The following is a 15458-nucleotide window of genomic DNA, read 5'->3' on the forward strand; positions in this document are numbered from 1 at the left end:
ATTTCATTTATCAGGGTTTTCAGCATATAAATCCTGTTTTGTTAAATCTGTATCTTTTTAAAACATTTATTTTCAATTTGAGGATAATCTGGAGTGGAATGTTAGTTGTTCAGTTGTGTCCAACTCTTTGCTTTGCGGACTGTAGCTTTCCAGGCTCCTCTGTCCATAGAATTTTCCAGGCAAGAATACTGGAGTGGGTTGCCATTCCCTTCTCCAGAGGATCTTCCCAATCCAGGAATTGAATCTGGGTCTCCTGTATTGCAGGCAGGTTCTTTACCGTCTGAGCTACAGAGATAATTGCTTTACAATATTGTATTGGCTTCTGTTGTACAACATGAATCAACCATAAGTATATACATGTCTGTCCCTCTTGTCCTCCCTCCCAACCCCCCCCCACCCCTCTAGGTTATCACAGAACACTGTGTTGAGCTCCCTGTGTCATAGAGCAACTTCCCACTAGTTATCTATTTTGCATATGGTAGTGTATATGTTTCACTGCTGCTCTCTCAGTTCGTCCCACCTCTACTTCCCCTGCTGTGTCCACAAGTCTTCTCTATGTCTGCATCTCTATTCCTGCGTGAAAATAGGTTTATCAGTATCAGTTTTCTAGATTTTACATATATATGCATTAACACACAATATTTGCTTTTCTCTTTCTGATTTACTTCACTCTGTACAACAGGCTCTAGGTTCATCCACCTCACTAGAACTGACTCATATGTGTTCCTTTTTATGGCTGAGTAATACTCCATTGTATACATGTACCACAACTTCTTTATCCATTCCTCTGTTGATGGACATCTAGGTTGCTTCCAGGTCCTGGCTATTATAAATAGTGCTGTGATGAACATTGGGGTACATGTGCCTTTTTCAGTTATGGTTTCTTAGGGTATATGCCCAGTAGTGGGAATTACTGGACTATATGGTAGTTTTATTCCTAGTTTTTAAAGGAATCACCATACTGTTCTTTAGAGTGGCTGTATCAGTTTATATGCCCACCAGCAGTGCAAGATGGTTTCTTTTTTTCCACACTCATTTATTGTTTGTAGATTTTTTTTTGCTGATGGCCATTCTGGCTGGTGTGAGGTGATACCTCATTGTAATTTTGATGTGCATTTCTCTAATAATTATGAGTGATGTTGATCATCTTTGCGTGTGTTTTTTAGCCATCTATACGTCTTCTTTTGAGAAATGTTTAGGTCTTCTGCCCGTTTTTTGATTGGGGTATTTGTTTTTCTGCTGTTGAGCTACATGAACTGCTTGTATATTTTAGAAATTAATCCTTTGTCAGTTGTTACATTTGCAATAACTTTTTCCTGCCATTCTGGGGGTTGTCTTCACCTTGTTCAGAGTTTCCTTGCTATGCATGGGGCTTCCCTGGTGGCTCAGTGGTAAAGAATCCACTTGCCAAAGCAGGAGATGTGGATTCATCCCTGGCTCAGAAGATCCCCTGCAGAAGGAAATGGCACCCCATTGCAGTATTCTTGCTTGGGAAATCCTATGGCCAGGGGAGCATGGTGGGCTACAGTCTGTGGAATTGCCAAAGAGTTGGACATGCTGTAGTGACTGAATAATTGCTGATAAAAGCTTTTAAGTTTAATTAAATCCCATTTTTTTACTTAAATTACTGTAGGAGGTGGATCAAAGAGGATTGTTGTTTTATTGTTTAGTGGCCAAGTCCTGTCCAACTCTTTGTGTGTTCATGGACTGCAGCACATCAGGCTCCCCTGTCCTTCAGTGTCTCCCACAGTTTGCTCAAACTCATGTCCATTGAGTCGGTGATGCCATCCAACCATCTCATCCTCTGTCACCATTTCTTCTGCCCTCAATCTTTCCCAGCATCAGGGTCTTTTCCAGTGAGTTGGCTCATCACATCAGGTGGCCAGAGTATTAGAGCTTCATCTTCAGCATCAGTTCTTCCAGTGAATGTTAAGGACTGATGTCCTTTAAGGTTGACTGGTTTGATCTCCTTGCAGTTCAAGGATTCTCAAGAGTCTTCTACAGCACCACAGTTCAAAAGCATCAAATTCTTCAGCACTCAGCTTTCTTTATAGTCCAACTCTCGCATCCATACATGACTACTGGAAAAACCATAGCTTTGACTATATGAGCCTTTGAAGCAAAGTGACGTCTTTGCTTTTTAATATGCTGCCTAGGTTTCTTATGGCTTTTCTTCCAAGGAACAAGCATCTTTGAATTTCATGGCTGCAGTTACTGCCCCCAGTGATTTTGGAGCCAAGAAAATAAAATCTGTCCCTGTTCCTTTTTTTCTTTTTTCCCCATCTCTTTGCCATGAAGTAATGGGACCAGATTCGATGATCTTAGTTTATTGAATATTGAGTTTTAAGCCATTTTTTTTCATTCTCCTCTTTGACCTTTTTCAAGAGGTTCTTTAATTCCTGTTCTGTTTCTACTGTTAGAGTGGTATCATCTGCATATTTGAAGTTCTTGATATTTCTCCCGGCAATCTTGAATCTGGTTTGTGATTCATTCAGCCCACATTTTGCATGATGTACTCTGCATGTAAGTTAAATAGGGTGACAGTATACAGGCTTGACATACTCCTTTCCAAATTTGGAACCAGTCCATTGTTCATGTCCAGTTCTAACTGTTGCTTCTTGACCTGCATAAGGGTTTCTCAGGAAACAGGTATATTCCCATCTCTTTTAAGAATTTTCTAGTTTGTTGTGAATGGTGTGACCCACACAGTCAGGGTTTAGCGTAGTCAGTGAAGCAAAAGTAGATGTTTTCTGGAATTCCCTTGCTTTTTCTATGATCCAACAAATGTTGGCAGTTCGATCTCTGGTCCCTCTTCCTTTTCTAAACCCAGTAACTACATCTGGAAGTTTTCAGTTCATGTACTCTTGAAGCCTTGCTTGAAGAATTTTGATCATTATCTTGCTGGAATGTGAAATAAGCACAATTGTATGGTAGTTTGAACATTCTTTGGTATTGCCTTTCTTTGGGATTGGAATGAAAACTGACCTTTTCCAGTTCTGTGGCCATTGCTGAGTTTTCCATACTTGCTGACATATTGAGTGTAGCACTTTAACAGCATCATCATTTAGGATTTTAAACAGCTAGAATACCATCACCTTCACTAGCTTTATTGGTAGTAATGTTTCCTTAGGCCCACTTGACTTCAGCTTCAGGATGTTCTCCTCTGGGTGAATGACCATAATCATGGTTATCCATGTCATTAAGACCTTTCTTATATACTTTTGCGTATTCTTCTCACCTCTTCTTAAACTCTCTGCTTCTATTTAATCCTTATGCTTTCTGTCCTTTACTGTGTCCATTTTTGCATTAAATATTCCCTTGATTATCTCCAAATGTCTTGAAGAGATCTCTGATCTTTCCTATCCTATTCTACTGTTTTCCTATATTTCTTTACATTGTTCATGTAAGAATGCTTTCGTATCTATCCTTACTATTGTCTAGAACTCTGCATTCAGTTGGATATATCTTTCTCTTTCTCCTTTGATTTTTGCTTCTCTTTCCTCAGCTATTTGTAACGACTCCTCACACATGCACTTTACCTCCTTGGATTTCTTTTGGGATGATTTTGATCAGTGCCTCCTATACAGCGTTATAAACCTCTGTCCATAGTTCTTCAGGCACTCTTCCTACCAGCTCTAATCTCTTGAAGCTATTTGTCACATCTGCCGTACGATTGTAATGGATTTGATTTAGGTCGTGCCTGAATGGCATTTTCCCTACATTCTTCAGTTTAAGCCTGAATTTTGCAATCAGGAGCTCATGATCTGAATCACAGTCAGGTCCAGGTCTGGTTTTTTCTGACTGCAGAGATTTTCCATCGTGAGGTGCAAAGGATATGATCAATTTTGTTTCAGTATTGACCTGACATGGTGATGTCCATGTTTGAAGTCATCTCTTGTGTTGTTGGAAGAGGGTGTTTGCTTTGACTAGTGTGTTCTCTCGACAGAAGTCTGTTAGCCTTTGCCCTGCTTCATTTTAATACTCCAAGGCCAAATGTGCCTATTGTTCCAGGTATCTGTTGACTTCCAGCTTTTGCATTCCAATTTTCTATGATGAAAAGGACATCTTTTTTTTTTTTTTCTTTTTTGGTGTTCTAGAAGGTCTTGTGGAACTTTATGGAACCATTCAACTTCAGCTTCTTTGGCATTAGTGGTTGGGGCATAGATTTGAATGACTGGGATGTTGAATAGGTTTGCCTTAGAAACCAACTGAGATCATTTTGTTGCTTTTGAGATTCCACCCAGGTACTGCATTTCAGACTCTTTGGTTGACTGTGAGGCCTACTCCATTTCTTCTAAGGGATTCTTTCCACATGGTCATCTGATTGAATTCACTCATTCTCATCCATTTTAGTTTTCTGATTCCTAAAATGCCTGTGTTCACTCTTGCCATTTCCTGCTTGATCACTTCTAATTTACCTTGATGCATGAACCTAAGATTCCAGGTTCCTAAAGCCACTCCCCATCCCTTTACTAAGCCACCTTTTATCTTGATATTTAAGGTAAATTTCTTATAGATACTGTATAGTTAGGTTTTGGTTTTGCTGTATCCTGATGATCTCTCTCTTTCTGTTTTTATGTTCAGACCCTTGTCTGTCATTTATTAATTTTTTTGTTTGCTTTCTTCTTTTTGTTCCTTTATTGTTTCCTGACTTCTTTGGGGTTATTTGAATAGATTTTAGTTTTCAGTTTTACTCAGTTGCTTAATTTTGGTAGCAAACAGAGTTTTGAAAACAAGATGGAGTACTGAATTGAGAGGAAATTGGAAGCTGTTAGTATGTGAATTAGATAACTGAAAATGCTTGCGCCTTTGGGACAGTTAGAGGGATGAAAAAGTAGTAATTTAGGGCATCTTTGTCATTCCTAATGGTGAATCTCTTGTGGAACAGGCTGATAACTGATTGTGTAGATTCATTTTAGGTTCTTGTGTTTCTTCCATAGAGTTTTGCTTGGTCTTCCTGTTCTGAGTGGTCCATTGGCCTTCGTGTCCCTTTTGTGGTGGACATCTGCTCAATGACTTTTGAGCAGTTAGATCTCCTACTTCGGCAAGTGAGTGAGGGGATGGATGGCACTGCTGACTGGCCCCCACCTCAAGAGAAAGAGTGTATGACTGTGGCAACACTCAATCTTCTACGACTTCAGGTATTAATGCTTTTTCTTTCCTTTTCCCCATTACATAAGTGTCTTAGGTATTTATAATGATGTTTATGCATATTACAGGGCATGGGGTTTAGCCTGTTAAATGAACTACTGTTGAAAATTTTGAAGTGTCTTAAAGTAAGATTGTGATGGAGTATAATGTTTATGAGGCTTAAAAAAATCAATCTGGTTATTTTGTGTTTATCCTGTAAGTCAGTCTCTGCATGCAGGTAAGAATATATATATTGATTGTGTTATTACGGCTGAATTCAGCTTGTTGGCATTCATCAGACAGTCAGTCTTGAATTTATGGTTACTGTATGTAAAGATGTAACTGGGTATGACAGTAGATGATCAGCTGGATGTGGTTGCCAGTCTCTTCTCTGGCCTGAGAGGAGAACTTCATTCCGGAAGTTCTGCTTCCTCCAGTAGTACCTCCACTTCCTCACAGGAGACGTTAAGGATAAATGCCAGTGTAAGAAAAGCTACACTTAACGTTACCATATGTAAAATAGATAGCCAAGGGGAATTTGCTGGGAATTTGCTGTGTGTCTCAGGAAACTCAAACAGGGGCTCTGTATCAACCTAGACGGGTGGGATGGGGCGGGAGATGGGAGGGAGGTTCAAAAGGGAGGGGATATATGTATACCTGTGGCTGATTCATATTGAGGTTTGACAGAAAACAGCAAAATTCTGTAAAGCAATTATCCTTCAATAAAAAAATAAAGCTACAAAGTTTTTTTCCTTAACTTTTTAAAAAAGTAAAACTGTAACTAAAATCTTTGATCATGTTTTTCTTTGTAATAAAACGCCTATGACTTAATGTCAAGAGAACAATATTTCTGAGCAAAATAATTTTCCTCCTTTATAATGTGAGGGTTTCTATGTGACCCATCATGTCCCCTTTTTGTTCTCTCCCCTTTTTGTCTTGGCTTTCAAAAAGCAGGAAAGTGAATGTAACTTTTAATTGCAACATGGAATTAGCAGAAGGTTAGAAATTGCCTCCCTTCCCCAGGAGTCTTTTACAGAAGCTCGTTCACAAGCGCACCTGTGGTGTGGTGTCCTTGTTTCCTGTTGCTTCCCATGGTCTTTAGTGACTCCGTTGCTTTTGCCACAGCTGTGGAGAAAGACCTTGTACAGGTCCTAGGCTTGGTTCCATTAGGGCGTATGTACCTAATGCTGTGTTTTCCCATTGCTTTGTTTTGTCTTTCAAGGTCTTTTAGTCCTGTCTTAAAAAATTAACTCACATAGCTTAATTCGTAAAAAGAATTCAGTTTGAGAGTATTTATTCAATATGTGGATTTAATCTTTTATATTTGTGATTACTGATGTTTTGTGTAAGTTTGTTCATCATTTTATTATCTTTTGGTCAAGTTTCTCAGATTTTTTCCTTTCAGATCGCTTTAATTGTTCCCAGGTTTTGAAATTTTGATTTCTGGACATTACTCATATTATAGAAAAAATTTTAACTATTTGTGAATTTCCCAACATGTTAAGTTAATCAGTATTTCTCTTCCTGAAAAATACAGGGGTTATAGGATGCCTTAAACCTAAATGTCTCTTTCCACCATTAGTATTTGAATTATTTGGTAGTCTGTTACATTGACTCCAGGGACTTTTTGTGTGTGTGTGCAGCTAATAGAAGAACACTCCCAATTGCAATAGATAAGATATTCTGATTTTAGGGTTGTTAAAACATGAAAGAAAATACCTCCTAGAATTTGTGAAATATAATTATTTTTAAACTTTCCTTCAATTAATTATTATAATTTTGAGAGGTCATACTTAACTCTGATATGTAGTCCTTTTTTTTTTTAAAATCAGTTTGTTTTGCTATTGTTACTTATATCACCTCTCTCCTGGATATCTCCTTCAGTAAGTTTCTTCATTAAGGTCTGTGAGTTATAACGTCTGAAAAACTTTATTAGCTTCAACATCTCTTGAGATAATTTAATAAGGCTTAATTTTTTAGGTTGTATGTTGTTTTATCAGCTGCTGCTGCTGCTAAGTCGCTTCAGTCGTGTCCGACTCTGTGCGACCCCATAGACGGCAGCCCATCAGACTCCCCCGTCCCTGGGATTCTCCAGGGAAGAACACTGGAGTGGGTTGCCATGAAGGTTTTCTACTGTCTTCTGACCTTGTTGCCAGTGAGAAATCATTACTGGTGCAGTTGTTGTTTCTTTGTAGCTAATTTGTCTTTCCCTTTGGTGACTTTTTGGATTTTTGCCCTTGTTTTGTGATTTTAATACATTATGTCTAGGATTTATTCTTAGCTTTGGACATGTCCTCAGAGGGCAGTTTTATACTTTTGTCTGTGAGGTTCCATTGAGTTCCTCCGGCTCTAGATGAGTTTTAGTGTTCAATTCTTGACTTGTGATATCCATACTTAGATTGATATAACTTTGATTTCACATCTGCTTGTAAGGCAGGCTGAGTCTCTGATTTCCTGTGGGTTCTCTGTGCCCAAAGCTTTGTGTGCGTAGTGTGTTGCCCCCCAGGTCCTGGCTGACTGACAGGCAGCTCCTGTTCAGTGGGCCTTCCTGTGTCTCAAAAGGCTTTGGTGTGCTCTCAGAGCCCAGAACCCCTTAGCTCCTGTTGTGTATGTGTCTGTGTGAGTCCTGGTTTAGCTCTTGAGGCATTTCTTTATATACCCTCAGCTTGACTATCTACTCTTCTAATACTTTTTTGATTGTTTTATAGTCCTTATTTCTATGGTACAGGTGGTTGAGAGTGGGGTGGAGGTGCTGTTTCCACAGGGTTTAATGAGTTTGTTGATATTGAGCTTTTCTGTATATGTACTTATAGTTAGGTTTAAAAAATTCCTCTTATGGAAATACTTTACCTCAGATTCTCAATTACTATGGATAAACATTTTTTAGTTAAAAAAATACCTATACTGGAAGTTTTTCCTTTACTATTTGAATAAAACTCAATTTGAGATATTATTTTAATAAAAATTTGAAAAGCATTCATTTTAAGGGCTTCTAAGTAAAAATTGTTTTTCTCCTTTCAGTTGCATGCTGCCATTAGTCACCAGGTTGACCCAGAATTCCTTGGTTTAGGTCTGGGCAGCGTCCTCCTCAACAGCCTGAAGCAGACCGTGGTGGCTCTGGCCAGCAGTGCAGGCGTGTTGAGTACTGTGCAGGCGGCTGCCCAGGCTGTGTTGCAGAGCGGATGGTCAGTGCTGCTGCCCACTGCCGAGGAACGGGCACGGGCACTCTCTGCTCTCCTACCCTGTGCAGGTGGGCTTGGGCCAGGAACAGGGGTGGTGTGGGGCTGGCACAGGAGGAGTGCTGACAGGGGATGGTGCTTACCACACACTGGCGAAAACACTTGCCCTTTTCCAGTTTCAGGTAATGAAGTTAACATAAGTCCAGGTCGTCGATTCATGATTGATCTTCTCGTGGGCAGCTTAATGGCTGATGGAGGCTTAGAATCAGCCTTAAATGCAGCCATTACTGCAGAAATCCAGGTATGGTCCTAGGAATATGTGTGTGTGCACGTGTGTGTATAAGCTGATGGAAGCAATTTTAGTTACCAGTGAGCTGAGATTGAAACTTTGCCAGAATTAAAAAAACTTTGAAACATAAGACTTTTAGTAACATCTAAATATTTCTGCAATTAAAACTTTTCTAGTAGTTTAAAAGAACTGAGTTGTTAAGTATGATAAAATATACCCACTTTGTGTCTATTTATTAATAAGTGAATTTGACAGGTACCCCAATCATAATATAAATCATTGCCATCACCCCAGAAAGTGCCTTTGTGCATGTTAAGTTAGCATACTTTTCCTGCCTCTCTCAGAAGATGTTGGCCAGTTTGGGGGACTTTATTGGTTAAGGGACTTGCAGTGGTTAAGAATCTGCCTGCCAATGCAGGGGACCTGAGTTCAATCCCTGGTGCAGGAAGATTCCACATGCAGACGAATAACTAAACCTGGGCACCCCAACTACTGAGTGGCGTAACTACCAAAGCTGGTGTGCTCCGTAACAAGAGAAGCCACTGCGCTCAGAAGCCCACACACTGCAACTGGAGAGTAGTCCTGCTTGTCACAACTAGAGAAAGCACATGTACAGCAACAAAGACCAGTGCAGCCAACACCAAATCAGTAAATAAGTAAAAATTAAAAGAAATTTTTTTGCCAGTTTTGATTTTCACATAAATGATATCATACAATAAGTACTGATTTGTGTTAGCTTTATTTTGCCTTGATAATGATTTTTAGATTCAGATATGCTGGATGCGTTATTAATTTTTGCTAGTGAGAAGTGTTTCCTTGTGTGATTATGGCACTGTTGATGTATCCATTCTCCTGTTGGTAGACATACGATGATTTTTGATTCTTAGAGCTGCTGTGATCATGCTGTGTACAAGTCCTGTAGTGAACACTTGTTTTTTTCTTTTGGGTAAACACTCTGAATTAGAATTTGCTGGATCCTAGGGTGAGTGTATACAATTTCTCAACGTGATTGTGCCATTTATTGCACATTTAAACAGCCAGTATGCGAGTTCTAGCCCTTTCTTGACCTCATTAACATGAGGCATGTCAGTCTTTTTTTAAAGACTGTAGCTATTCTGGGAGTAGGGTGGGGTGTTAATTTGTATTTGCATGTGCATACTTGTCATTCATAGCTACTTTTGTTGCTCTTGTTGTCATAATAGTTTTCAACTTAAAAACTTACACTGATAAAATCGGATGATGTGAGTGTATTAAAAATGTTTTGAAAATATACCTACTTTGCTTAAATTGAAAAAAATTAGAAGCAGTCAAACAGTAGGGTGGGGTGTTAATTTTATTTGCATGTGCATATTTGTCATTCATAGCTACTTTTGTTGCTCTTGTCATAATAGTTTTCAATTTAAAAACTTAAACTGATAAAATCAGATGATGTGAGTGTATTAAAAATGTTTTGAAAATATACCTACTTTGCTTAAATTGAAAAAAATTAGAAGCAGTCAAACAGTAGGGTGGGGTGTTAATTTTATTTGCATGTGCATATTTGTCATTCATAGCTACTTTTGTTGCTCTTGTCATAATAGTTTTCAATTTAAAAACTTAAACTGATAAAATCAGATGATGTGAGTGTATTAAAAATGTTTTGAAAATATACCTACTTTGCTTAAATTGAAAAAAATTAGAAGCAGTCACCATGTAATGATGTTAGTAGCAAGTATGATGCACTGGGTGCCTTTTCTCCCTCAGATGCTGTGCTGTGTACTGTACTTTCATTCTCTCTTTTGACTTTGTCAGCCATGTTGATGTCGACAAAAAAAATCAGTGGATCTAAAAAAGGGATAGAAAATTTTATTCAGGCCAAATATAGGATTATACCCCAGGAACAGCATCTCAGAAATTTCTGAGAACTATTGCACCCATTACAAGTCAAGGCACAGTTATATAAGTTTTTTGAGATAGAGGGCTGTACATTAAATGATGTTATTATTGACAGTTTACATAGTCCAGATCTAAGCCTCCTCATGGCCTCTTAGAAAATCAAGAAGGAGGGTTTTCTTTTAAGGTATTACATGTTGATCCTGGTAGAATGTTTCTCTTTGGTTGAGCAGGTATATCTGCTGATGAGGAGGTTTAGTTCATGCATAATGTGAATACACAGGGGCTTCCCTGGTGGCTCAGACGGTAAAGTGTCTGCCTGCAATGCGGGAGACCCAGGTTCGATCCCTGGGCTGGGAAAATCCCCTGGAGAAGAAAATGGCAACCCATTCCAGTACACTTGCCTGGAAAATCCCATGGACATAGGAGTCTGGAAAGCTACAGTCCATGGGGTTGCAAAGATTTGCACGCGGCTGAGTGACTTCACTTTTACTAATGTGAATACAACATGCACAGCGAGGAGAGAAAGGCCATAGGACAGAGAAAATTTTTCTGTTTAAAGTTTTCTTGTATTGCCAGAAAATGTGAGTTTTTTTCACTAGTGGAAAAAGTTGTCTTAAAATTTCATTTTAGGGCATGGACACAGAAGTACTACAGAAGTTAATAGTGGTGCTAAGGTATTGTAAGTAGTGAGTGGCAGTTTGTTGATTCTAGGCTGCTTCCTTCTCTTGCTGAGTCTCCTGTGGCTCAATGTAACAGCTCACCTGATGGGAGCTGTGATATGGGGACTAGACTCAAGCAGTGTTTTCAGAGCCTGTTAATTTAGTAAGCATATGTTGATTTTGTGCTTCCTGCTGGAGAGTGGAACCTTGGGAGGGGAAGAGAGGCTATAGAGTATACAGGTGCTGATCCTTAGATAATAATTAAGGTTCATAAAAAAATAGCCAAAAGGCCATTTGTTTTAAGACAAAAATACTTTGAAGCTACAGAAAGGCATAAATAAAAAACCTCATCATGTGGGATTAATCATTGTTAATATTTTTTTGTGTGTAGTCTTCCAGGCTTTCAAAAATGCAAATATTTACTAACAGTAGTAATTATAATGTTAGAATTGGTCTTAGTGGCTTGTATCTTTTTCACTCATCAGGTTGCCATGTCATCTATATTGAATACCCTTCTGCTATGTCCATTTGTTCTGTTGGCTTTGGGGAAGTCTGTCGTAAGGAAAAGGACTAACGTTTCCTTTTTTAAAAACAATTTCTGATTGTTGACCATTTAGGTTTTAGATATTTTTACTACTATAAATATTTGTTGTTGTTGTTGTTGTACTACTGTAAATATTAATTCTACTTCCAAAGAAGGGTAGTGCCAAAGAATGTTCAAACTACCATATGGTTGTGCTCATTTCACATGTTAGTACAGTTATGCTCAAAATTCTTCAAGTGAGGCTTCAACAGTATGTGAACTGAGAACTTCCAGATATACTAGCTGGGTTTAGAAAAGGCAGAGGAAGCAGACAGCAAATAGCTAACGTTGATTGGATCACAGAAAAAGCAAGGAAGTCCCCCCCGCCCCAAATCTTCTGTTTCATTGACTATGAGAAAGCCTTTGTGTGGATCACAACAAACTGGAAAATTCTTAGAGATGGGAATACCGGACCACCTTACCTGTCTCCTCAGAAACCTTTATGCAGAAGGTTATCAAGAACCTTTATCAAGAAGCAACAGTTAGGAACAACGGACTGGTTCCAAATTCGGAAAGGAGTAACATCAAGGCTGTATATTGTCATCCTGCTTATTTAACTTATAGGCAGAGTACATCATGCGAAATGCCGGGCTGGATGAAGTGCAAGCTGGAATCAAGATTGCCAGGAGAAATATCAACAACTTCAGATATGCAGATAATACCACTTTAATGGCAGAAAGTGAAGAGGAACTAAAGAGCCTCTTGATGAGGGTAAAAGATCAGAGTGAAAAAGCTGGCTTGAAACTCAGCTTTCAAAAAAAGAAGCCAGTCCCATCACATCATGGCAAATAGATGAGGAAGGAGTGGAAGCAGTGACAGATTCTTTTTTTCTTGGATTCCAAAGTCACTGCAAACAATGACTGCAATCATGAAAGAAAAAGATACTTGCTCTTTGGAAGGAAAGCTGTGACAAACCTAGATAGCATATTAAAAAGCAGAAACATCCCTTTGCTAGCAAAGGTTTGTCTAGTCAAAGCTATGTTTTTTTCTGGTAGTTACGTACAGATATGAGAGTTGTATCATAAAGAAGGCTTCACACCAAAGTAATGCTTTTGAATTGTGGTGTTGGAGAAGAATCTGGAGAGTCCCTTGGACTGCAGGGAGATTAAGCTAGTCAGTCCTAAAGTAAATCAACCTTGAATTATTAATTGGAAGCCCTGATGCTGAAATTGAAGCTCCAGTACTTCAGCCACCAGATGTGAAGAGGCAACTCATTGGAAAACATTCCCTTGCTGGAAAAGATTGAAGGCAGAAGGAGAAGGGAGCGGCAGAGGATGAGATGGTTGATGGCATCACCAACTCAACGGACATGAATTTGAACAAACTCTGGGAAATAGTGATGGACAGAGAAGCCTGGTATGCTGCAGTCCGTAGGTTGGAAAGAGTCGGACATGACTTAGTAACTGCATAACAACATTACTATAAGTAATTTTTAATTATATTCTTAAAGATTATAAGTTATTGGTTGTAAGAATGATAATTAGGAAAAAGATGGTAAAGATGGCAGAGTAGAAGGATGTGTGTTCATCTTCTGCAAGAACTCCAAAATTGCAACTCACTGCTGAACAACCATTAACAGGAGACTGTCGGATCCCACCAAAAAAAGATACCCTACATCCAACAGCAAAGGAGAAGGCCCAACAAGATGGTAGGAAAGGCGGAGTTGCATTTAGAATCAAACCCCATATCAGCCAGACACACTCAGAGGGCTCAAACAAAACTTTGTGCACACCAGGACCCAGGGACCCCACAGAGACAGCCAGACCTGCCTTTGATTGTTGGAGTGTCTCCTGTGGAGGCATGGGTCAACAGTAGCCTGCCGTGGGGACAGGGGCTCTGGCTGCAGCAGAACTAGGAGGCACGGTGTGTAGCATAAGTCCTCTTGAGGAGGTCACCATTAGCCTCACCATAGAGCCACCAAGCAGTCGACCCACAAACTGGAGAACAATTACACCAAAGACGTTCTTGCACTGTTACAAAAGTTCAAGGGCCCACAACAGATTTCCCAACCTGGGATTCCAGCAAAGGGACTGAGAACCCGAAGGAAGTTGACTTTGGAGGCCAGGGGATTTGATTGCATAACTTCCATAGGACTGGGGAAACAGGCTCTTGGATAGGGCACAAACAAAACCTTGTGCACCAGGACCCAGGAGAAAGAAGCAGTGTCGCCACCAGAGACTGAGCCAGACTTGCCTGTAACAGTCCTGGCACAGGGTAAGGCACACTGAATGCGACAGTCCTGGGCGCTGCAGCATACTAGCATAATTCCTTTTGAAGGAGGCTGCCATTACCCATACCATGTTTTGGCCTCAGACCAAACTACAGGGAAGGAAGACAGCCCCACCCATCAACAGAAAAATGGATTAAAGATTTACTGAGCATGGCCCCACCCATCAGAGCTAGACAGCCAGGCCCTCCCATCAGGAAGCTTCCAAAAGCCTCTTATCCTTATCCATCAGAGGGCAGACAGAATGAAAACCACAATTGCAGAAATCTAACCAAACTGATCTCTGGTGGCTTAGACGGTAGAGCATCTGCCTACAATGCTGGAGACCCGGGTTCAGTCCCTGGGTCAGGAAGATCCTCTGGAGAAAGAAATGGCAACCCACTCCAGTACTCTTGCCTGGAAAATCCCATGGATGGAGAAGCGTGGTAGGCTACAGTCCACGGGGTTGCAAAGAGTTGGACACGACTGAGCGACTTCACTTTAACTTTCAACCAAACTGATCACATGGGTCACAAACTTGTCTAACCTAATGAAACTAAGAGCCATGCCATCTAGGACCACCCAAGATGGATTGGGTCCGCTGGATGGGTCCACAAACCATGGTCCACTGGAGAAGGGAATAGGAAACTACTTCAGTATTCTTGCCTTGAGAACCCCATGAACAGTATGAAAAGGTAACAAAATATGACAGTGAAAGATGAACTTCCCAGGTCAGTACGTGTTCAATCTGCTACTGGAGAAGAGTAGAGAAATAACTCCAGAAAGAATGAAGAGATGGAGCCAAAGAGAAAACAACACCCAGGGGTGGCTGTGACTGGTGATGGAAGTAAAGTTCGATGCTGGAAAGAACAATATTGCATAGGAACCTGGAATGTTAGGTCCATGAATCAAGTTAGACTGGAAGAGGTCAAACAGGAGATGGCAAGAGTGAACATCGACATTTTAGGAATCAGCGGACTGGCGTGGGTGAATTTAACTCAGATGACCATTATATTTACTCTTGTGGGCAAGAATCTCTTAGAAGAAATGGAGTAGCCCTTGTAGTCAACGAGAGTCCAAAATGCAGTACTTGGGTGCAGTCTCGAAAAGGATGGACTGATCTCTGTTCATTTCCAAGGCAAACCATTCAACATCACAGTAATCCAAGTCTATGACCTGACTAGTAATGCTGAAGAAGATGAAGTTGAATGATTCTGTGATGACCTACAAGACCTTCTAGTTCAGTTCAGTTCAGTTCATTTCAGTTGCTCAGTCGTGTCCGACACTTTGCGACCCCATGAATCGCAGCATGCCAGGCCTCGCTGTCCATCACCATCTCCCGGAGTTCACTCAAACTCACGTCCATTGAGTCGGTGATGCTGTTCAGCCAGCTCATCCTCTGTCGTCCCCTTCTCCTCCTGCCCCCAATCCCTCCCAGCATCAGAGTCTTTTCCAATGAGTCAACTCTTCGCATGAGGTGGCCAAAGTACTGGAGTTTCAGCTTTAGCATCAGTCCTTCCAAAGAACACCCAGGGCT

At 40.2% G+C, this 15458-nt stretch overlaps 1 protein-coding gene across 6 annotated transcripts in view; it reads left to right on the plus strand.

Annotated features, from left to right (window-relative positions):
* The window catches only part of LOC104997998 (E3 ubiquitin-protein ligase HERC2), a 236357-nt gene that overhangs the window by 64300 nt on the left and 156599 nt on the right, over positions 1-15458 (plus strand). For all 6 annotated transcript variants that reach the window (XM_010852986.1, XM_010852983.1, XM_010852982.1 and 3 more), the window contains 3 exons: positions 4941-5141; positions 8152-8380; positions 8486-8610. In XM_010852986.1, the coding sequence (XP_010851288.1) occupies positions 4941-5141; positions 8152-8380; positions 8486-8610 (555 nt within the window). The remainder of the gene's footprint in view (positions 1-4940; positions 5142-8151; positions 8381-8485; positions 8611-15458) is intronic.

The sequence above is a fragment of the Bison bison genome, unplaced genomic scaffold (assembly GCF_000754665.1).
Source record: "Bison bison bison isolate TAMUID 2011002044 unplaced genomic scaffold, Bison_UMD1.0 scf7180017864320, whole genome shotgun sequence".
In the NCBI taxonomy this organism is placed as follows: Eukaryota; Metazoa; Chordata; class Mammalia; order Artiodactyla; family Bovidae; genus Bison; species Bison bison.